A 25,242-nucleotide genomic window follows, 5' to 3' on the forward strand; every position below is an offset into this window, starting at 1 on the left:
ACGAGCTACGTCTACTAGTGTGAGATGTGGTGGTTCCCGAAAACTCATAACAATAGCCTGCTCATTTAATGTATAATGACCCCATTCCCATAACTTCGTTATCATGATCCTCATAATGTAGACGAAATATGTCCATCACTGATTATTTTTATTCTGTGACACTCCATCTATTTCACTATCAGAAGTCACAGAATGACAATTCTGAGAGATGACAGCATTTCAAAAACACCACGAGGATGGGAAACCTCTGTATAGACCCAAGAGCCATATTGTATAGACCCCCTTTGATGGAACAAGGGCCAGGTCCAGAAACAACCCCTATTGTTCAGAACCATAGGCACTTGAAGGCCTACTTATCAAATCCTCTGAGAACTACACAAGTGCATAGTGGCTAGAGGAGAAGTGCTTGGGTTGTTTCTCGACATGGAATATGCCAGACTAGTCATGAACCACACACACACACACATCATCAGCAAGTATACGAACAAATTTATTTCAATTTAAAACAGATACCTTGTCATTATGTTCTCTCTTAGAAGGCGGCGATGATCGTAATAAATCATGTTCATGTTTGAATGAGGATCAGGCAACAGTGGTTGAAACAAATGCATGAAAACACACTAAAAATAAAAATATGGCAAGAGTAATGCAAATCAATAATACATAACCAACTGATCAATCAATAATAACCAACCGATTTCACCCTTTCATCAAGGTCTCTGCATCAGCCAATACATTTTCCCGAGCCCTCACCTCCTCCCAACACTAAATACATGCAATTATATAATTACACAATTTAAAAAAATGTGTACTTATAGTTTTTGTTAGGGGTGGCGTAGTCGCCATGTGTTTAGGTCTCTGGTGTTCTTAAAAATGGGACCATCCAAGATGGCTGTTCCCTGATGATGATGTCAGCGTTGGCACTTAAGAGAGAGAGAGAGCCTGGCTCTAGAGAGAGTTGGGTTGGCACACAGTATAGTACATAATTTACATTTGGTTTACATACAAAATAAAGAAACAAAAACAGCATTGTATATTTTATACACCAACTAAAACATTTAACCCTCAGGTTTCCTTAGATTAAAAAATAAATCAAGTGGTCCTAAATACAATAGTGTTCCGGTAATGTTTTTTTAATCTTACAAAAAAGATTTAAAAGGAAATAAGTCAAGCTAAGTTCTCAATATGCACCATGTCCATGTTAATCTGACCAGGTAAAACTCTGGGTCCTAGTTACAGCCTAGGAAAAACTCTGGGCCCTAATGTGCAGACACTTCAGGAGTGCCAAACAATTAACCCACAGAAAGTGGTAAACAAGAGTTTCCTATAAATATGACTGATTAATCACCAAGTCTATTGATTGTAGTTAGGGCTGTTTTCACACTTCATTGTGGAGGCAGTACAGGAGCCCAAGTGCTTGACTGTTTGGTATGCGAGTTGTATTCAACACATTGTTTGTGGGCAGGTCAACACTGAATTAAATACTGCATGTCATACTTGGATAACATCCTCTAATACTGGCTGCAGTGTGCAGGCTTTAGTTCCAGTACAACACTAACACACTTGGTTCAACTAGTTGCGGTCTAAATCCAAAACCATGATTAGTTCTCAATCAGTTGACTGGGGTGTTAGTGCTGGTATGGAACAAAATCCTGCACAGGTGTGCTAGAGCTGTGTGTTGCGCAGCTATGCTTTAACTTGGAATAGCATTTTAACACCTGCTTTAACACCCTGCCTCTACTGTAGGAGTGTCAAATGACAATGTGCAAAATCTCCTCAACAAGCACAAAGCACACCCCCGGATGGTAAAACTAGCAGTAGGACAGTAGAAGGAAAGTTCCCCTTAACACTGATCTAAGGTCAGTTTTGCATCCCCCCTAATAGATAAAGGCCCAATGCAGACATTTTTACCTCAAAATCAAGTAATTTCTGGGTAACAATTAAGTACCTTTGATTATTTTTGACCATTTTGAGTGAAAACAAACAAAAATAGCTTCTTTGTAAGAGTAATTTATCAAGCATGAATTTTGCTAGGACTGTCGAAGTGGTGAGTGGCGAGGGGAAAACTGAAAACTAGCTGTTATTGGCAGAGAGGTTTGAAACTTTTTTTATTGGTTTATTAACTAACTTACCGCATGGTGATATCAAACAAACAAACCAAAACTACATCCCACCAAAACAGGCAGAAATTTCAGGCGGTCTTTTCAAACAGCTCTTACACTAAAATAGCATTATCACCATTTTCACAATTTCACAGTATTATTCCAACCTCAAGTGTGGAAATCTATACAAAACACAGGAAAATCACATTTGACTGCACTGGGCCTTTAAGGTCAGCATTGAGGGAGGGTAAACTGATCCACGATCACACCCCTGATGATAACACATCAAACAGTGAAGTAGGGAACTTGGGGCTTGAGAGATTCCCTCATTCGGAGCTGGAAGCTTGTGTGATCCACTGTTGATCCAGAGAAAGAAAAAGTAAAAAAATTAACCTTCTAATGATAGTGTTGGTCATGTATCCTACCACAGCTGTATTCACACACGGTCTTTGTTGAACAAAATGATCCCGACAAACACTCATGAGTGAATGGCTTAGTTGACTGTGAACCTAAAACCAGGGGTGCACAACCCAGTGCTTCGAAGTCCGCATTCCTGCTGGTTTTCATTTCTCCCCGGCATTTACTTGATCAATGAATGTTACCAATCGGCTGGGGATTGCAAACACCTGATTTCACAGGTAGAAATCCATTTTTGGTTAGAAGGCAACAGAAAAACCCCCAGCAAGACTGCAGCCCTTGAGGACAGAATGCAACAGTGTACCCTTGTCCTCTACTGCCCATCGCTTTCTAGGATTTTGGAATTCACTCATTGAATTTCCACTCACTTCATGAATTGAAAACCGAATTGAGCCCTGTCTTATACTAGTTATCTCCCCCATCTGCCTGCCTGTCTGACGCATGGCGATAGCCCTTAATGAGAATAATGAAGAAAAAGTTGCCTGTAGAAAGAGGTTCAAAAGTAGATCTGCAACGTCACTGGTTCTATCAAAGCAAGCCTCGGAACTTGAACTAAAACAACTCAAACCAACGACAACGCAAACTGTGTTTAAATTACAACGACAGAGCAAGCATAGACCATACTGGTCTCCAATCACAGGTTATAAAAATTCACCTACGTTCATATGGTACATTTCCTATGTATGCAGTTACAGAGCTGTGCCTATTAGAAACCCAAGAGGAGAAATACAAGTTTTCATCAATGAAACGAAACAAAGTGACTTAATGTGAGAAGAAAACCATAGAATTTAACATGGATATAGATAGAATGGCAAAGTACATCTGGAATTGTCTTAAGAGAAAAAAAGAAAGCAGAGATTTAGTACATACTATAGTAGACGTTTGTTTTGTTACAGCAGTTTAGACTCAAGTCTAGCCCTGACCGCATTTCAACATGATAGAAACAAAAGCAGTCAAATTCATCAACACCTTCAAACCTGGTTCCATAAATTATTAGATAAATTAAAAAAAAAAACAAAAAAAAATCTTTATTTAGTTACTCTTTTAATATCATGTCTTTTGTCAACATATTGTGAATAACTAATCTGCTCTAGTGTTAGTAGGGAGAAGCTGCAGAGGAGAGCCGAGGATCTAGAATGTTCTAAAGGTTCTAGACTAGAAGGTTCCTGATGGTTTAGAACCTCTGTTCTGAGACTGTTGCTTTCCTCTCACTGCAGCCCTCTGTGTGTGTAGTCCTCTTATAATCAACTGATTATCAATAATCAAAGAAATCCAGAATCACAGTATAAATACTAGTAAATTCATAGGAAAACAAAAACAGTACACTATCGAAAAAAAGTGGATTTTCTTATTTTTGTTGTTGTTTTTTTTTTGCCAAAGATGGTGTACTGTACCACAGAGTGTTTTTGTACAGGAGCGTTTCTGTGTACATGTATTTACAAACAGAAATATACACAAACAATAACTTTTTGTAGACCTCAAGAGTGCGCTTGTCTGTCCATCTGGGATGCAGGATCATACGTCTGCCGCTCCCACCAATCAACAACCACCTCTCATAAACAAACAAAAGTGTCTATACAGTAAAAAAAGGTAAACAACGTAAAGCTTCCTGTGTGTCTGGGATAATGGACGCCACCGTGTCATTTGTGGGGATGGATTGGCCAGAATCTCCAGAGCACATCTATTTGGGTCGCTGGGCAACTTAACACGTGATGTCATTCTTTCACAGACTGATGTACCGTATGCTGATGACATCATCCATTCATGACTCCCCCCCCCCCTCAGCGACTGTCCAATCAGAACATAGTAGCGAGTATCGGATGTTCGGTAATCTTTAATGTAGCGTGTATCAAACAGAACGTGGTAGTGCGGATGTCAAACGGAAGGTTCCGGTGTATCAGTCAGTATACCAGTGAAGGAGGGAAGCGATGTGATCAAACCTAAACATGAACAACCACAGCCGTCTGTAAAGGATAAAATTAGAGTCAGTTTCTGCTTACCATCTTGTTTTTGTGATATTTTGGCAATTTTGCAAATTTTTTAAATACGAGATTTTGTTTTGTTAACCGCTTCTAAAACTTTTCAAATCACTTCTTAGTCGTCGGATAGAAGTTGACGTAGCAACAAGTTACTATTATTAAAAACTATTTGTAAAAAAGCTCAGCGATACACATATTTAATCAATTTGCTTTTTCCTCTCCCTCTGGTGCTTTCAGTCTTAGTGTATTTTGTCTACATATGTAATTACTTTATAACATATTTAATTATATATTTTTTTTGCGTTTGCAATGATCACTCGGAGTATACATTCATCGATGCGAGGTGCAAACAGAATCCTTGGTCTGACTCCTCACTTGTGTGTGGCATCACCTCCTGCTCGGGTCCTGGTGGCTTTCTTTGTTACCTCATCGTCTCCACCCCCCTCCCAGTCTTTAGCCCCTCCCTTATAGAGTGTAAAACGTCACCTTCTCAGGTGTTTTTTGCCTTGCGGTTGGGTCACTCCTTCCACCAAATCAGAGGATGTGATCTCAGGCCAGTTGACTGAGGGTTCAAGGGTTAAAGACCCACAGTTCACTGACCACACTGGTCCTCTTCCTCACCTTCTCACACACATACACGCAGACACACACACACACACCCATTGTCCCCTCCCGTAGTCACTGTATACTGCATGGCGTGTGTGTATGTGTGGTGTGGAGAAGAGGAGACTGACAAGCTGCTGAAAACGAGGGAGAGGAAAGGCTTATGGCAAAAGGGTAGAAAGAGGGAAGGAATGAGAGAGCGAATGGGAGGAGAGATATTGGAAAAGAGGGGTCTTAAATCGCTGGAGTGAAAAGCAGGAGGGGGAAAGATCAACTAGACGTGTGTGTGTGTGTGTGTGTGTGTGTGTGTGTGTGTGTGTGTGTGTGTGTGTGTAGGCTAAGCTGTGCAACTGGGAAGAGTGTGTGCGTGCAAGAGTCTCTCAGACCAGGTTGTATTCTTTGAGGTTGAGCTGCAGGATGGTGTCTTTGACGGCAGCGAAGACGAAGCGGATGTTCTCGGTGTCCGTGGCGCAGGTGAAGTGGGAGTAGATGATCTTGTCGCTATCCGGGTTCAGGTCCACAAACATCTTCAGGATAAACTCCCGGCCTGCCTGGGCATCTCGCTGGGGACCTGGGGTGGCACAGACACGAGCGCGCACACACACACACACACAGTCAATCCCGCATCACGGTAGTCAGAAACCATCAGACACAGTATATCACTAAGGTAACTGTAGACAGACACACACCATCAAACTCAGGGAAGTAGTCGACCAGGTGGGAGTATGAGATCTTCTCCTCCAGCAGATCCTTCTTGTTGAGGAACAGGATGACTGAGGAGTTCTGGAACCAGGGGTAGGTGATGATGGTCCTGAACAACGCCTTACTCTCCTCCATACGGTTCTGACAGAGGGACAGAGGACAGTTAGTAAGGGTGTTTGATGTGTGTGGTATCTTTGACATGATAACCACAGATCTAGGATCAGATTACCTAACCCCAACTCCAAAAATGAACCATTAGGGTGATAAAGGCATATCAGATCCTGGATCACTGGATAGTCAAATTCTACCTAGTCCACCAATGTTTCACTATTGGAAACCGGGAGGGCAAAAAAGCGAGCCATCTCTCGCACCTTTCCCTAGTGTGTGTACACACCTCGTTGTCAGACTCCACCAGGACTTGGTCGTACTCGCTGAGGGCCACCAGGAACATGATGGAAGTGACATTCTCAAAACAGTGGATCCACTTCCTCCTCTCTGACCTTTGACCCCCTACATCCACCATCCTGGAGCATGGACGGAGGGATGAGAGATGCCAGGACACAGGACGAGAGAGAAGAGATGTTAAACAGTGCTGTTGTGTTTGTAGAACAACTAAAAGAACAACTAATAAGACTGTCTAAAAACTCTAAAATGGCTTCCTGAATCCATCCACGCAAAAGGGTTGGTCCTCATTGATTTTCTATGTCTGTGATTTAACTCCACTTACAGTAGTGTATGGATGGATTCAACAGCTACATGAAGACTGAGCCCAAAACCACACACATATACAGAGGGTGGTGGCAAACTTGAGATGTAGAATCCTAATGGCCGCCATTTTGGCACCTAACGTTCCAAGACAATCCCATTCCACTGAGACTCTAAACGAGAACGTTTGGTGGCAACATGGAGGATAGTTTGTTCGCTGAATTCTGTCTCATCTACGGCCCTGAGAGGTCACAGTTAGAAGGAGAGCCTACGGTGGAAAACACACACAGATCATAAACTGACATACAGTACCAGTCAAAAGTTTGGACACACCTACTCATTCCAGGGTTTTTCTTTATTTTTACTATTTTCTACATTGTAGAATAATAGAAGACATCAAAACTATGAAATAACACATATGGAATCATATAGTAACCAAAAAAGTGTTAAACACATCTAAATATATCTTATAGGGGAGATTCTTCAAAGTAGCCACCCTTTGCCTTGATGACAGCTTTGCACACTCTTTGGTCGTTCTCTCAACCAGCTTCATAAGGTAGTCACCTGGAATGCATTTCATATAACAGGTGTGCCTTGTTAAAAGTTAATTTGTGGAATTTCTTTCCTTCTTAATGCGTTTGAGCCAATCAGTTGTGTTGTGACAAGGTAGGGGTGGTATACAGAAGATAGCCCTATTTGGTAAAAGACCAAGTCCATATTATGGTAAGAACGACTCCAATAAGCAAAGAGAAACGACAGTCCATAATTACTTTAAGACATGAAGGTCAGTCAATGCAGAAAATTTCAAGAACTTTGAAAGTTTATTTAAGTGCAGTCGCAAAAACCATCAAGCGCTATGATGAAACTGGCTCTCATGAGGACCGCCACAGGAAAGCAAGATGGTGTGGGGTTGCTTTGCTGGTGACACTGTCGGTGATTTATTTAGAATTCAAGGCACATTTAACCAGCATGGCTACCACAGCATTCTGCAGCGATACACCATCCCATCTGTTTGTGCTTAGTGGGCCTATCATTTGTTTTTCAACAGGAAATTACCAAAAACACACCTCCAGGCTGTCTAATGGCTATTTGACCAAGGATAGTGATGGGAGTGCTGCATCAGATTTCCTGGCCTCCACAATCACTCAGGGGATGAGTTGGACCGCAGAGTGAAGGAAAAGCAGCCAACAAGTGCTCAGCATATGTGTGAACTCCAAGACGTTTGGAAAAGCATTCCTCATGAAGCTGGTTGAGAGAATGCCAAGAGTTTGCAAAGCTGTCATCAAGGCAAAGGGTGGCTACTTTGAAGAATGATTTGTTGAACACTTTGTTGGTTACTACATGATTGTGTACGAACGTTTGACTAGTACTGTATGTAACAGTGTGGAAACAAATGTAGGTAACACTTTACTTCTTGAAGATCTGACTTTAAACTGCTTATTATCATTACATAATTTAGTTTATGTAGGCCTATGTTATAGGCAGTTTATAACTTTATCTATGCATAAAGTGTTACCCAGTGAATGGATCATCGGTAAAGAGTGAGCAGTGCCCATCACCATTCTCAAGTTGCCCCTAACCTCAGATCTAGGATCAGATAACCTTACCCCAATTCCAAACATTAACCATAAGGGGATGAAGGTATATCAGATCCTGGATCAGTGGATGGAGGAAGATTCTACCTAGTCCACCCAGTGGCAAGATGGGAGGGCAAAAAAAGCAAACCAGCTCTCCCACCGTTCCCTAGTGTGTGTGTGTGTGTGTGTGTCCCTGAAGCATTAGCCAAGCGCAATTGTGCAACCCTGGTGGAGGTGTGACAAAAAGAGGAGAACGGGAGAGAAGGTAGAGAGAGGACTAGGAACAGAGAAAGAGGAGCAGATGAAGACTGAGGAAGGGATGAGAATAAAAAAGGGAGGAAGATACAGAAGACACCTCTGATGGCGGGATTCCTTTGCTGGGTGAACGACAGGAGTGTGTCCTCCGAGTAGTTCTGACTGGAGTGTGTGTGTGTGTGTGTGTGAGAGTGTGTGCATGTCAAGGTTTCTTCCTTCCGTTTCTCTTTGCCACTGTCCTCCTAGGTTGTCTTTTAGGTTTTGTTAAGCGTTCTTCTGTGTTAAACGATTCAAGTAGAAGTAAAGGTAAGTCATGTCAAATGTTAGTCTGTCTGATAAAGTTACATTATGTACCAGGAACTGATTCAGACTAGGTGAGACTTGTTCTAAGTCAGCGATATTAATCGATGATTAACATCCAGGGAAAAGGCAACTAGCAGTACGGTGGTCTTTGAAGCCTAGATTTGCATAGTCCTGTCTTTGAATTAAACAGATAGTTTTTTAGTTTTTTTTTTACAGAAGTGAAAGTATGTGATTTAATTTGTGATGAAAAGCCCTCCTGCTGTAGCATGGGGTACTGCAGTCCACAGAGACCAAGAGCCAATCAGAGCCCTGCAGGACCCCAGGCCCAAAATAACATCCTTCACTGGGAGAGAGAGAGAGGACGACCTCCTTTCCTCTGCCAGGATGAACAGAGGGGAGGAGAGGAGAAAGAGGGTGACCCATTTTAAAAAGACGGGCGCCAGAATGTAGGACTTTGGACTCACGAGGATGTGTGTGAGTGTATGAGTGGAGGAGGTTGGGTGTGGGGGAGATCGGGCCTTAATGGTGGAGATCAAGCCTACAATAATACACAGCTCTGTCCACTGCTGATCGAAGAGTTCAATGATAGTTATGGAACAACCAGAATGTATGACATGCGAGATGAACGAACACGTCGGTATGCCCTGTCCAAATACATGCTTCCTTCCTTAATTTAAAGTAACCACTAATTCATGACATGACTGAATTGGTGAAAGCTTAAAGTGGGACCCTAACTTTCACCTATGCTCTCATGCCAAAGCGGTGATTACTTTGAGAAAAGAAGGATGCATTATAAGAAGTAATGGAGCAGGGCCTTGGGATGATTCACTGGTTAACATGACTGCACAAGGGCACTGATGCTAGCATTCCCCTCCCGAATGATGCATTTGCTAGGCCAATGTTAGCGCCTTAGCCTCCTCTACTTGAATAGGATGCTTTTTCTAAGCTGACGTTAGTTGCGCCACCTGACTGATGCATTTGCTAGGCTAAAGTTAGCACGCTAGCATTGTCTACCTGAAAATGATGCTTGACAAGTCGAAGGGGTACTCTATGATGCCGGTGGTGGGGATTCGCACCCTCAGAACATCTTGCTGTGTGGGCAGATAGTTGTTGTCTGAGATACGGTCCAGATCAGTTAGATAGCTACACACCGAGGGAGAAAGAGAGAGAGACAGAAAGAGACAGACCACAGTCATATAAAGCACGGTAGACAGTAAAGCATTACCGCCACACACCCCTACCAATCCAGAGAAGGTGGATCAGTCCAGTGTGGAAGGCTTGGGCGACCGTACCAAGTCTAGGAGAACAGTGGCATTGGTCCGTATTAGGCTTCCACCACCACCCCGAGCCCCGTACACAGACCCGCTCACCCCCCAAAGCAACTCTGAGAACGGCCGGTTCAGGTCTTTACCTTCACAATAAAAGACCTTGAGGCTTTAGTTTAGTTGTAGCCATTTTTGCATCATGCTAACAAGCCATTTTGATGCTATTTCACGTCATTTCTAGTTTGGGGTTCTGCAACGATCATAACAGTTGGGTTGTCCTGAGTGGGCCCAGTCTCAGAGAGGTGCTATGTGGGGACCTGGGTGTGTGTGTGTGTCAGTGTGTTGCAGGACAGTGACATAGTGAGGACGTCGGTGGCAGCAGCAGAGGCAGAGAAGGAGCAGTCCCTCGCTGCAGTACCGTGACGGTACCTGAAGATGCAGTTCTCCAGGTCAAACGGGTACTCTATGATTCCCGTGGTGGGGACCCGGACACGAAGCACATCCTGCTGAGTAGGAACATATCCCTCCGCGGTGACGCGGTCTATATCACTAAGGTAACTGCAGACACACACAGACACACAGTCTATCACTAAAGTAACTGCATGGCTGCACATACGCACTAACATGCTGACCAGACTGCTCGTGTGTGTGCCATCGCGCGCATGTTGATTTTGTCCACCCACACCAGACGCGATCAGGACACGCAGGTTGAAATATCAAAACGAACTCTAAACCAACTACATTAATTTGGGGACAGGTCGAAAAGCATCATATAACATCGGGTTGTTATTTGACCTGAAATGCACAAGGTTCTCTACTCCGACAATGAATCCACAGATAAAAGGGTAAACAGTTAGTTTCTAGTCATCTCTCCTCCTTCAGGCTTCTTCTTCTCCTTTGACTTCATATGGCGGTTAACAACCAACTTTAAGGTGCATTACCACCACCAACTGGACTGTGGACCTCAGTTCATCTTTCAATCACCCACGTGGGTATATAATCCTAAAAACCAATGAGGAGCTGGGAGAGGCGGGACTTGCAGCTCGTCAAGCGTCACAAATAGAACCAAGTTCTATATTAGAGCCTGGCTACGGAGACTGATGAAAGATGATGATAACATGTCTGTGTACATTTATTTTGCAACGCTTACGACCTGAGCACTGTGGTCAGCATGTAATTCTCACACACACACACACACACACACACACAGAGAGAGAAAGGGACTGATTAGCTGTAATACAACAGGGTTTTTGACAGGGGGCAGCATTGGGAGCGATTCTTCAGCCCTGGTCCTGGAGATGCCCTGGGTGTGCAGGCGTTCGTTCCAGCCCAACTCAAAAAACACCCAATTCAGCTTATCAAGGTCCTGATGTCCAATTAGCCGGGTGTCAGCAGAGATGGTGTCCTCTCATAACGTTAACAGGCAATCAACCAGGAATCACAGATCAACATTTCACACACACACACGATACACTTTATCCTAAGGTTTGATTTGACTTAAATGTCAGCAATAGATTGTGTAAATGGTAAATGCGTGTGTAGTAGTCATATTATTGAAGAATAAGTACTGGAGATTTATTCCCAGCACCTCTTAGAAGGCAAAGCAATGGTGTATGTTCAACATAAGCTTTCAATTAGCTGAATGTGAGGGGTGGAAAGAGGAGTGCGTGAACTGTGGTGTGTGTGTGTGTGTGTGTGTGCAGTGCATTCAGACCTCTTATTTTTTCCACATTTTGTTAAGTTACAGCCTTATTCTAAAATGGATAACAAACAAAAAAAATCCTCAATCAATCTACACACAACACCCCATTTGACAAAGCAAAAACAGGCTTCTCAAAAACAGAAATAACTTATTTACAGACCCTTTGCTATGAGACTCAAAATTGAGCTCAGGAATGTATCAAGGCACAGATTTGGGGAAGGGTACAAAAAAATGTCTGCAGCATTGAAGGTCCAAGAACACAGTGGCCTCCATCATTCTTAAATGGAAGAAGACTCTTCCTAGAGCTGGCTGTCTGGCCAAACTGAGCAATCGGGGGAGTAGGGCCTTCATCAGGGAGATGACCAAGAACCCAATGGTCACTAACAGAGCTCCAGAGTTCCTCTGTGGAGATGGGAGAACCTTCCAGAAGGACAACCATCTCTGCAGCACTCCACCAACCAGGCCTTTATGGTAAAGTGGCCAAACGGAAGTAAAAAGCCACATGACAGCCCGCTTGGAGTTTGCCAAAAGGCACCTAAAGGACTCTCAAACCATGACAAACAAGATTCTCTGGTCTAATGAAACCAAGATTGAACTCTTTGGCCTATATGCCAAGCTTCATGTCTGGAAGAAACCAGACACTGCTCATCCCCTGGCCAATTACCTTACCTATGGTGAAGTATGGTGGTGACAGCATCATGCTGTGGGGATGTTTTTATGCGGCAGGGACTAGGAGACTAGTAAGGATCAAGGGAAAGATGAACGGAGCAAAGTACAGAGAGTTCCTTGATGAAAACCTGATCCAGAGAGCTCAGGACCTCAGACTGGGGAGAAGGTTCATCTTCCAACAGGACAACGACACTAAGCACACAGCCAAGACAACGAAGGAGTGGCTTCAGGACAAGTCTCAATGTCCTTGAGTGGCCCAGCCAGAGCCCGGACTTGAACCGGATCGAACATCTCTGGAGAGACCTGAAAATAGCTGTGCAGCAACACTCCCCATCCAACCTGACAGAGCGTGAGAGGATCTGCAGAAAAGAACGGGAGAAACTCCCCAAATACAGCTGTAAATTAGCATTTTAAAATAAGGCTGTAACGTAACTAAAACGTGGAAAAAGTGAAGGGGTCTGAATACTTTCCAAATGCACTGTGTGTGTGTGTGTGTGTGTGAGACAGTCAGTATCTCACTTTATTTCTAGCCATCAGCTCTCCGGAGTTGGGGCAACCAGTCGAGAGGCACCAGAGTGAACCACACACACACACACACACACACACCAAAACCCACACGCAAATGCCTTAACCCCAACACACACACACGTACGCTCACATCCACCCCTCCCCCACCCGAACAACCTCTCACACACAGAGACACACCAGGACATACTATTTAGTGGAGTCTGATAGCTGGTATTCCCTGCGTCTGTCGTAGGCCTCCTGTATCCCAGGGTCGGCCCACAGGGTCTTGATGGCGCTGATGTAGGGCTGGTCGAAGCCACAGATCTTCTCTATGTCCACCTCCTTCACTAACATGGCATTAGACTGGGGAGGGACGGGGGAGACAGACAGAGACAGAGCGAGGAGGGAAGAGTGAGTGCATTGGAACTATATTGTGTTTGTGTGAGTGAGTGGCTGTAGACGCGTTCTGACCAAGCTAATTCTGGTTGTGTGTGTGGAAGGCGGTGGTTTTTATGGTTGTGTTAGTACATCCTACCCGGTTCTGTTCGTATTTGAAGGGGATCTTGAGGTTCTCTGTGGCTTTGATCATAGACTGCATGGAGGTGAAGATGTTCTGGTACACCAGCCTGATGAAACCCCTCTTGTCCTCCTCTGTGTAGCCCGCCCCGTGGATGATCCTCATCTGCTTGATGAATGTACTCTTCCCACTCTCTCCTGTACCTGGACACACACACAGAACACCCACTGTTAGCACCACTCTCTCCTGTACCTGGACACACACACACAGAACACCCACTGTTAACACCACTCTCTCCTGTACCTGGACACACACACAGAACACCCACTGTTAGCACCACTCTCTCCTGTACCTGGACACACACACAGAACACCCACCAGTCTCTCCTGTACCTGGACACACACACACAGAACACCCACCAGTCTCTCCTGTACCTGGACACACACACAGAACACCAACCAGTCTCTCCTGTACCTGGACACACACACAGAACACCTACTGTTAGCACCACTCTCTCCTGGACCTGGACACACACACACAGAACACCTACTGTTAGCACCACTCTCTCCTGTACCTGGACACACACACAGAACACCCACTGTTAGCACCACTCTCTCCTGTACCTGGACACACAGAACACCCACTGTTAGAACCACTCTCTCCTGTACCTGGACACACACACACACACACAGAACACCCACTGTTAGCACCACTCTCTCCTGTACCTGGACACACACCTACAGTGAGCTCCAGAAGTATTTGTTTTGACTCTGTACTCCAGCACTTTGGATTTGAAATGAAACAATGACCACTAGGTTAAAGTGCAGACTCAACTTTATTTGAGGGTATTTTCATCCATATTGTGTGAACGGTTTAGAAATTACAACTATTTTTGTAGATACCCACCCTCTCCATTTTAGGGGACCAAAAGTATTGGAAGAAATTCATTTGTGTATTAAAGTAGTCAACATTTTTGCATTTGGTCCCATATCCTTAGCACGCAATGATTACATGAAGCTTGTAACTACAAATTAGTTTGATGCATTTGCTGTTTGTTTTGGTTGTGTTCCAGATTATTTACCATTCATTTTTATTGGGCACAATAGAAATGAATTTCTTACACTTTTACATTAAATGTGGATGCTTGTAATGGTGAGAGGTTAGCATGTCTTGGGGGTATGATTTGTGCATCTAACTTTCACTCATCATTATTCACGATTCATCCAGGACTATCCGTAACCATGGTAGCATCCACTTCAAATGTTTAGAAACATTCTATTCTTATTTACAATAAAAGTGACTCCAAAATTGCTACACATTATTTACCATTCATTCCTCTTGGGCACAAATTAATCCAAAACACAACCAAAACAAACAGCAAATGCATCAGACACCCTGTGCTGTGCAACAGGTGCGCTAATTTAGCGAGATAGGTGTGTAAATGCTATTCATAAAATTACATTTTTTTTAAAAAGTGTGTAAATTGTGTTAAACCTTCAATACATCACTGGAGAGCATAGTGTACAGAGCCAGACAGAGTGATACAGAGAGCCCGAGCGAGACGGAGAGCGAGGGAGACGGAGAGCGAGCGAGACGGAGAGCGGGGGAGACGGAGAGCGAGCGAGACGGAGAGCGAGCGAGACGGAGAGCGAGCGAGACGGAGAGCGAGCGAGACGGAGAGCGGGGGAGACGGAGAGCGGGGGAGACGGAGAGCGAGGGAGACGGAGAGCGAGGGAGACGGAGAGCGGGGGAGACGGAGAGCGGGGGAGACGGAGAGCGAGGGAGACGGAGAGCGAGGGAGACGGAGAGCGAGCGAGACGGAGAGCGAGCGAGACGGAGAGCGAGGGAGACGGAGAGCGAGCGAGACGGAGAGCGGGGGAGACGGAGAGCGAGCGAGACGGAGAGCGAGCGAGACGGAGAGCGAGGGAGACGGAGAGCGAGCGAGACGGAGAGCGGGGGAGACGGAGAGCGAGCGAGACGGAGAGCGAGCGAGACGGAGAGCGAGCGAGATGGAGAGCGGGGGAGAGCGAGAGCGAGCGAGATGGAGAGCGGGGGGAGAGCGAGAGCGAGCGAGATGGAGAGCGGGGGAGAGCGAGCGAGATGGAGAGCGAGCAAGCGAGACGGAGAGCGGGGGAGAGCGAGAAAGCGAGGGAGGGAGTTGTGTTGTGAGTGCCAGAGTGAAGGGGAATCCAGTGAGATCCGTTTCAACAGTGTCGTTCTTTAACACAAACAGCTTCGACAACAGCAGACAGCTTCTAACAGAACCAACCAGATGTTTGTCAGATCTACACAGCCATGTCCTCCCTCAGACAGACACCCCCACCAGAACCACCTAGAGCTCCATTCAACCCAGCCTGCACTGCAGTATCCAGTCGCACACTGGCTCTTTTCACCCCCATGGTCAACTACAAACCATAGGACGGTTTGGGGTTACTATGAAATCCTACTACTGTACGACCACCAGTTAGACTCCCCTCACAGTTTCCACAAAGTAGTGCTTGCTCACTCCCACCTCGTGAATTTAAAATCATTGGCTTGGTGTAGGTATGGGCTACAGCGAGTTTCCACTGCCTAAACATTCCTTCTTTCACCAGTCCTTTTCCAATCCAGGAAGAGGAATGAATGAGTGCACACTCCCGTGAGAAGAGAAAGAATCGTAAACAGAGGAATGGGTTCAAATGAGTCTCTATCCAACCAATGACATACACTGAACAAAAAAACTAAAACGCAACATGTAAAGTGTTGGTCCCATGTTTCATGAGCTGAAATAATAGATCCCAGAAATGTTCCATACGCACAAAAACTCTCGCTCAAATTATGTGCACAAATTTGTTTCCATCCCTGTTAGTGAGCATTTCTCCTTTGCCAAGATAATCCATCCACCTGACAGGTGTGGCATATCAGGAAGCCGATTGAACAGCACGATCACTCCATAGGTGCACCTTTTGCTGGGGACAATAAAAAGGCCAATCTATAATGTGCAGTTGTGTCACAGCACAATGCCACAGATGTCTCAGGTTGATGGAGCGTGCAGTTGGCATACTGACTGCAGGAATGTCCACCAGAGCTGTGGTCAGAGAATTGAATGTTGATTTCTGTACCAACGTCATTTTAGAGAATGCATTTTAAAATCGATTTCAATTTGAATGCACAAAAATACAGTGAAGAGATCCTGAGGACTATTGTGAGGCCAAATTTTTTTTTTTTAAGGCATCTGTGACCAGTCATGAAATCCATAGATTAGGGCCTATTTTATTTCTTTTAATTGACTGATTTCCTCATATAAAACTGTAACTCAGTACAAATCAATGAAATTATTGCAAGATAAGTTTATATTTTTGTTTTCCGTATATAATCCAGAGGAGGCAGGGGATTGGTTCAAACAAAACTGTCACGACTTGACTGCCAGAAGTAGAACCTTGTCTTTCCAGTAGAAATCTGGGACCCTGCCATACCCTCATCTCCTTTTGCTAATACAAGCCTCTCCAGGGCTCAGCCAGACACCATGCCTTACAAAACAGTACTGAGAACAGATCTAATTGATTACGCTAAACGGTTTATGCTCTCAGATATGTCAAAGGTTCTTTGTCCTAATACTACAGCCATCTGAGAGGGGGGGGGGGGGGGGGGGGGAGTAGTTATGGAAGACGATACCCAGCCATATCATTGGGTGAGATTAAACAACTTAAGCCGCTTGCCTTTTAAAGGAAGGGTGTTCCCTTACAGGCCTACAGGTCCACAGTACTGCTGCTTCTCTGTTCTCCCTGGTAATTAACTGATTGATTTATGGCACCAATTGTCCTCACCTGGGTGGTGTCTCGTACGAACGAGACGGAAAGAAACAGCGAGGTACTATCTGAACTTGTCCGATCAGAAATTCATTTTCTGAAGCAGTGGTTTTATGAGAACTCAAAAACACACACATTTGGCAAAGTAACCGTTTTAGCTGGATTTACAACACCTCACTGGCTAAACCCTCACTAGCCAAAGGGGCTGCTGGTAACCCATATTTCTCAGCCTCTCTGCACAGAAATACACATTTACCCTGAGGCAGGCTAACACCAGGCTACTGCCACGTCAATCCCTAAACACAGATCTGCTATATCTGCAAACTGAAAGAGACGGAGAAAGAGATGGAGAAAGAGACGGAGAACGAGATGGAGAAAGAAACACCCCCACCTACATTCAAGGTTTTAAGAGCAGCCATATTTCGGTTGCCATGGCAACCCTCTTCTCTCCTCCTGCATTTTGTTTTCTCTTTCTTTCCTAGCAGATAGTAAATATAACTATGCCTCAGGCTCTCTCTCCAGCTCTCTCTGCTGCTATGTAGAAAGGGCCCTGCTCCTCTCTTCAGTCTGTTAGATACAATACTGAGGAGGAGGACGAAGCTGTTTGTAGACAACTGTTGCGCAACCGTTGTGCTGCTGCCATGTTGTGTTGCTACCATGTTGTTGTCATGCGGTGTTGCTACCATGCTGTGTTGTCATGTGTAGCTGCCATGCTATGGCGTTGTCTTTGGTCTCTATGTAGTGTTGTCTCGTCGTGATGTGTGTTTTGTCCTATATTTTTCATCCCAGCCCCCGTCCCCGCAGGAGGCCTTTTGGTAGGCCATCATTGTAAATAAGAATTTGTTCTTAACTGACTTGTCTAGTTAAATACAGGTTAAATAAAAAATATATTCAGTACCAGTCAAAAGATTTGGACACGCCTACTAATTTAAGGGTTTTACTTTATTTCTACATTGTGGAATAATAGTGAAGACATCAAAACTATGAAATAACATATATGGAATCATGTAGTAACCAAAAAAAAAAGTGTTAAAATCAAAATATAATTTAGAGTCTTCAAAGTAGCCACCCTTTGTCTTGATGACAACTTTGCACACTCTTTGACATTCTCTCAACCAGCTTCATGAGGAATGCTATTCCAACAGTCTTGAAAGAGTTCCCACATAAGCTGAGCACTTGTTGGCTGCTTTTCCTTCACTCTGACGTCCAACTCATCCCAAACCATCTCAATTGGGTTGAGGTCGGGTGATTGTGGAGGACAGGTCATCTGATGCAGCACTCCATCCCTCTCCTTCTTGATCAAATAGTCCTTACAGAGCCAGGATGTGTGTGTTGGGACATTGTCCTGTTGAAAAACAAATGATAGTCCCACTAAGCGCAAACCAGATGGGATGGCGTATTGTTGCAGGACACTGTGGTAGAAATGCTGATTAAGTGTGCCTTGAATTCTAAATAAGTCACTGATAGTGTCAACAGCAGAACACCCCCACACCATCACACCTCCTCCTCCATTCTTCACGGTGAGAACCACACACGCAGAGATCATCCATTCACCTACTCTGCGTCTCACAAAGACATGGCGGTTGGAACCAAAACTCTCCCGTTTGGACTGATCAGACCAAAGGACAGATTTCCACCGGTCTAATGTCCATTGCTCGTGTTTCTTGGCCCAAGCAAGTCTCTTCTTATTGGTGTCCTTTAGTAGTGGTTTCTTTGCAGCAATTTGACCATGAACAGTTGATGTTGAGATGTCTGTTACTTGAACTCTGGGAAGCATTTATTTGGGTTGCAATCTGAGGTGCAGTTAACTCTAATGAACTTATCCTCTGCAGCAGAGGTAAATCTGGGTCTTCCTTTCCTGTGGCGGTCCTCATGAGAGCCAGTTTCATCATAGCGCTTGATGGTTTTTGCGACTGCACTTGAAGAAACTTCCAAAGTTCTTGAAATGTTCCGTATTGACTGACCTTCATGTCTGAAAGTAATGATGGACTGTCGTTTGTTTCTCTTTGCTTATTTGAGCTGTTCTTGCCATAATATGGACATGGTCTTTTACCAAAAAAGGCTATCTTCTATATAACACCCCTACCTTGTCACAACACAACTGATTGGCTCAAACGCATTAAGAAGGAAAGAAATTCCACAAATTAACTTTGAACAAGGCACACCTGTTAATAGAATTGCATTCCAGGTGACTACCTAATGACGCAGGTTGAAAGAATGCAAAGCTGTCATCAAGGCAAAGTGTGGCTACTTTGAAGAATCTCAAATATATTTTGATTTGTTTAACACTTTTTTGGTTACTACATGATTCCATGTGTTATTTCATAGTTTTGACAATGTAGAAAATAGTAAAAATAAAGAAAAACCCTGGAATGAGTAGATGTGTCCAAACCTTTGACTGGTACTGTATATATAAAAGACGCTGCTGATGTGAGGTCAGTTTTGTATTTCTCCTTCACAGTATTGGGATGCAAATATAAAAGACGCTGCTGATGTAAGGTCAGTTTTGTATTTCTCCTTCACAGTATTGGGATGCAGCCCAAGGAGAGAAGAGGCTGTGTTACAGTACTGGAACACGGCCCGTGTCCTCAGTGAAAGATCAGTCTGAGGTCTGATTTATTTCTCGTGACCCTGTCATAAGATCTCTCCCTCCATCTTGCTTCTGTTCTGTCGCTTCCTCTCCTCTAGAGCACACTACCAGCCTCTGTCTCCCTCCTCTCCCCCAGACCACTCCCGCCTCCCCTTCTCTTCACCCAGCCTCGCCCTTACTCCATCTCTCCTCTCATGCCCCTAATCTTTGTCTTCCTCCCACTCCCTGAGGTTGGAAATCCATCTCCCACCATTATCATCCACCTCCCCTTTCCCTTCGCCTCTCCCATCCCTCACTCGCTCATTCTCCTCCCTGTCAAGCATTTGGGATATTCAGAACTAGAATCTGTCCATTCTTTTTTGGTGGCGACCTAGAAAAACGGAGGTCACCTTTTAATAGACCACACTACTGGGTTTGATAACGCTTTCCTTCCCAGTCGGCAAAGAGAGAGAGAGCGAACCAGAGCAACACTTACATATACACTCACACACCTTTTACTAGCTGACACTACTTGGGTCTTTCCAGGCAGCAGCGCGAGAAAGACACCAGCGCTTAGAAAAACGCCCACGAGGATACAGCGCAGGGTGAACCACACAGCCCACACACACACACACACGTCTGGTAAAGAGAGGGGTGTATGTGGTATCAGATATGATGGTGGCAAGAGAGCAGAGTAATAGGGGAACCTTGCGCAAAAACCTCAGCAAAACAGAAACACACACACAAACAGTACTGATTTTTAGCGGACGCTAAACACTCCATTTGAAAAATTATTTGGTAAATGCACACAAATGTTGAATGTGTTTGTTTAACATACAATTCCTCAGAGAAACACAAAGCTTGAACTTGAGTAGTGTGTGAGTATATACACAGTTGAAGTCGGAAGTTTACATACACCTTAGTACATACACCTTAGCCAAATACATTTAATCTCAGTTTTTCACAATTCCTGGCATTTAATCATAGTAAAAATTCCCTGTTTTAGGTCAGTTAGGATCACCACTTTATTTTAAGAATGTGAAATATCAGAATAATAGTAGAGAACGATTTTTCAGCTTTTATTTCTTTCATCACATTCCCAGTGGGTCAGAAGTTTACATACACTCAATTAGTATTTGGTAGCATTGCCTTTAAATTGTTTAACTTGAGTCAAACGTTTCAGGTGGCCTTCCCCAAGCTTTCCACAATAAGTTGGGTGAATTTTGACCCATTCCTCCTGACATAACTAGTGTAACTGAGTCAGGTTTGTAGGCCTGCTTGCTCGCACACGCATTTTCAGTTCTGCCCACAAATGTTCTATAGGATTGAGGTCAGGGCTTTGTGATGGCCACTCCAATACCTTGACTTGGTTGTCCTTAAGCCATTTTGCCACAACTTTGGAAGTATGCTTGGGGTCATTGTCCATTTGGAAGACACATTTGCGACCAAGCTTTAGCATCCTGACAGATGTCTTGAGATGTTGCTTCAATATATCCACATCATTTCCCTTCCTCATGATGGCATCTATTTTGGGAAGCGCACCAGTCCCTCCTGCAGCAAATCACCCCCACAACATGATGCTGCCACCCCTGTGCGTCACGGTTGGGATGGTGTTCTTCGGCTTGCAAACCTCCCCCTTTTTCCTCCAAACACAACAATGGTCATTATGGCCAAACAGTTCTGGTTTGTTTCATCAGATCAGAAGACATTTCTCCAAAAAGTACGATCTTTGTCCCCATGTGCAGTTGCAAACCGTAGTCTGGCTTTTTTTATGGCGGTTTTGGAGCAGTGGCTTCTTCCTTGCTGAACGGCTTTTCAGGTTATGTCGATATAGGACTCGTTTTACTGTGGATATAGATACTTTTGTACCCGTTTCCTCCAGCATCTTCACAAGGTCCTTTGCTGTTGTTCTGGGATCGATATACACTTTCTCACCAAAGTATGTTAATCTCTAGGAGACAGAACGCGTCTCCTTCCTGAGCTGTATGTGGTCCCGTGGTGTTTATACTTGCGTACTATTGTTTGTACAGATGAACATGGTACCTTCGGGCATTTGGAAATTGCTTCCAAGGATTGACCAGACCTGTGGAGGTCTACAATTATTTTTCTGAGGTCTTGGCTGATTTCTTTTGATTTTCCCACGATGTCAAGCAAAGAGGCACTGAGTTTGAAGGTAGGCCTTGAAATACATCCACAGGTACACCTCCAATTGACTCAAATGATGTCAATTAGCCTATCAGAAGCTTCTAAAGCCATGCCATCATTTTCTGGAATTTTCCATGCTGTTTAAAGACACAGTCCACTTAGTGTATGTAAACTTCTGACCCACTGGAATTGTGATACAGTGAATTATAAGTGAAAAAACCTGTCTGTAAACGATTGTTGGAAACATTACTTGTGTCATGCACAAAGTAGATATCCTAACCGACTTGCCAAAACTATAGTTTGTTTACAAGAAATATGTGGAGTGCTTGAAAAATGAGTTTTAATGACTCCAACCTAAGTGTATGTAAACTTCCGACTTCAACTGTATGTTATCCTGTTAGGGCTAGGGGGCAGTATTGACACGGCCGGATAAAAAACGTACCCGATTTAATCTGGTTACTACTCCTGCCCAGTAACTAGAATATGCATATAATTATTGGCTTTGGATAGAAAACACCCTAAAGTTTCTAAAACTGTTTGAATGGTGTCTGTGAGTATAACAGAACTCATATGGCAGGCCAAAACCTGAGAAGATTCCATGCAGGAAGTGGCCTGTCTGACAAGTTGTGTTTCATCTTGGCTCTTTTTATTGAAGACTGAGGATCTTTGCTATAACGTGACACTTCCTACAGCTCCCATAGGCTCTCAGAGCCCGGGAAAAAGCTGAACGATATCGAGGCAGCCTCTGGCTGAAACACTTTATCGCGTTTGGCAAGTGGCCGATCAGAGTACTATGGGCTTAGGCGCGTGCCCGAGTCGACCCCAAGCTTTATTTTCTTTTGTCTGTTTACCTAAACGCAGATTCCCGGTCGGAATATTATCACTTTTTTATGAGAAAAATGGCATAAAAATGGATTTTAAACAGCGGTTGACATGCTTCGAAGTATGGTAATGGAATATTTAGAACATTTTTGTCACGAATTGCGCCATGCTCGTCACCCTTATTTACCCTTTCGGATAGTGTCTTGAACGCACGAACAAAACGCCGCTATTTGGATATAACGATGGATTATTTTGGACCAAACCAACATTTGTTATTGAAGTAGAAGTCCTGGGAGTGCATTCTGACGAAGAACAGCAAAGGTAATAACATTTTTCTTATAGTAAATCTGACTTTGGTGAGTGCTAAACTTGCTGGGTGTCTAAATAGCTAGCCCTGTGATGCCGGGCTATCTACTGAGAATATTGCAAAATGTGCTTTCACCGAAAAGCTATTTTAAAATCGGACATATCGAGTGCATAGAGGAGTTCTGTATCTATAATTCTTAAAATAATTCTGCTTTTTGTGAACGTTTATCGTGAGTAATTTAGTAAATTCACCGGCAGTGTTCGGTGGGAATGCTAGTCACATGCTAGTCACATGCTAATGTAAAAAGCTGGTTTTTGATATAAATATGAACTTGATTGAACAAAACATGCATGTATTGTATAACATAATGTCCTAGGGTTGTCATCTGATGAAGATCAAAGGTTAGTGCTGCATTTAGCTGTGGTTTTGGTTTATGTGACATTATATGCTAGCTTGAAAAATGGGTGTCTGATTATTTCTGGCTGGGTACTCTGCTGACATAATCTAATGTTTTGCTTTCGTTGTAAAGCCTTTTTGAAATCGGACAGTGTGGTTAGATTAACGAGAGTCTTGTCTTTAAAATGGTGTAAAATAGTCATATGTTTGAAAAATTGAAGTTTTTGCATTTTTGAGGAATTTGAATAATGCGCCACGGGATTACACTGGCTGTTGGGTAAGCGTCCCACCTAGCCCATAGAGGTTAATTCACAGTTTTGATGTCTTAATTATTATTCTACAATGTAGAAAATAGTAAAAATAAAGAAAAACCCTTCAATGAGTAGGTGTGTCCAAACTTCGGACTGGTACTGTACATAATAAAGACACTGAAACACAACAAACCAGACCAAAGTCTGCACATGCAGACACAACCTGTAATATCTCAGAATGGATTTCCTCTGCTGACAGTTTAGTGCAATTTAACTACTTTTCTAATAAGTTCAATAGAAGTAAATAATTAAACTAAAATCGTTTAGTTTTTTAAATTATCAAAAAAATAAAGGGAACACTTAAACAACACAATGTAACTCCAAGTCAATCACACTTCTGTGAAATCAAACTGTCCACTTAGGAAGCAACACTGATTGACAAAAAATGTCACATGCTGTTGTGCAAATGGAATAGACAACAGGTGGAAATTATAGGCAATTAGCAAGACACCCCCAATAAAGGAGTGGTTCTGCAGGTGGTGACCAAAGACCACTTCTCAGTTCCTATTCTTCCTGGCTGATGTTTTGGTCACTTTTGAATGCTGGCGGTGCTTTCACTCTAGTGGTAGCATGAGACGGAGTCTACAACCCACACAAGTGGCTCAGGTAGTGCAGCTCATCCAGGATGGCACATCAATACGAGCTGTGGCAAGAAGGTTTGCTGTGTCTGTCAGCGTAGTGTCCAGAGCATGGAGGCGCTACCAGGAGACAGGCCAGTACATCAGGAGACGTGGAGGAGGCCGTAGGAGGGCAACAACCCAGCAGCAGGACCGCTACCTCCGCCTTTGTGCAAGGAGGAGCAGGAGGAGCACTGCCAGAGCCCTGCAAAATGACCTCCAGCAGGCCGAAAAATGTGCATGTGTCTGCTCAAACGGTCAGAAACAGACTCCATGAGGGTGGTATGAGGGCTCGACGTCCACAGGTTGGGCTGTAAGCACAACCCCAACACCGTGCAGGACGTTTGGCATTTGCCAGAGAACACCAAGATTGGCAAATTCGTCACTGGCGCCCTGTGCTCTTCACAGATGAAAGCAGGTTCACACTGAGCACATGTGACAGACGTGACAGTCTGGAGACGCCGTGGAGAACGTTCTGCTGCCTGCAACATCCTCCAGCATGACCGGTTTGGCGGTGGATCAGTCATGGTGTGGGGTGGCATTTCTTTGGGGGGGGCCGCACAGCACCTCCATGTGCTCGCCAGAGGTAGCCTGACTGCCATTAGGTACCGAGATGAGATCCTCAGACCCCTTGTGAGACCATATGCTGGTGCGGTTGGCCCTGGGTTCCTCCTAATGCAAGACAATGCTAGACCTCATGTGGCTGGAGTGTGTCAGCAGTTCCTGCAAGAGGAAGGCATTGATGCTATGGACTGGCCCGCCCGTTCCCCAGACCTGAATCCAATTGAGCACATCTGGGACATCATGTCTCGCTCCATCCACCAACGCCACGTTGCACCACAGACTGTCCAGGAGTTGGCGGATGCTTTAGTCCAGGTCTGGGAGGAGATCCCTCAGGAGACCATCCGCCACCTCATCAGGAGCATGCCCAGGCGTTGTAGGGAGGTCATACAGGCACGTGGCGGCCACACACACTACTGAGCC

The 25,242-nt window shown here is 44.3% G+C and overlaps 1 protein-coding gene across 2 annotated transcripts in view; it reads right to left on the minus strand.

Annotated features, from left to right (window-relative positions):
* Positions 1 to 469: 469 nt before the first annotated feature.
* Positions 470 to 25,242, minus strand: part of LOC106574495 (guanine nucleotide-binding protein subunit alpha-11) — a 35,469-nt gene continuing 10,696 nt past the window's right edge. The window contains exons 2-7 of one of the 2 annotated variants that reach the window (XM_082962899.1): positions 13,322 to 13,506; positions 12,995 to 13,149; positions 9,658 to 9,786; positions 6,198 to 6,327; positions 5,791 to 5,944; positions 470 to 5,672 (exon numbers count right to left, since the gene is read on the minus strand). In XM_082962899.1, coding sequence (XP_082819025.1) covers positions 5,482 to 5,672; positions 5,791 to 5,944; positions 6,198 to 6,327; positions 9,658 to 9,786; positions 12,995 to 13,149; positions 13,322 to 13,506 — 944 coding nt within the window. In that variant the 3' untranslated portion in view covers positions 470 to 5,481. Of the gene's footprint in view, positions 5,673 to 5,790; positions 5,945 to 6,197; positions 6,328 to 9,657; positions 9,787 to 10,337; positions 10,467 to 12,994; positions 13,150 to 13,321; positions 13,507 to 25,242 lie in introns of both variants that reach the window. The other variant, XM_082962900.1, reaches the window with a different exon arrangement.

Source organism: Salmo salar, chromosome 16 (assembly GCF_965601325.2).
Source record: "Salmo salar chromosome 16, fSalSal1, whole genome shotgun sequence".
Lineage (NCBI taxonomy): Eukaryota > Metazoa > Chordata > Actinopteri > Salmoniformes > Salmonidae > Salmo > Salmo salar.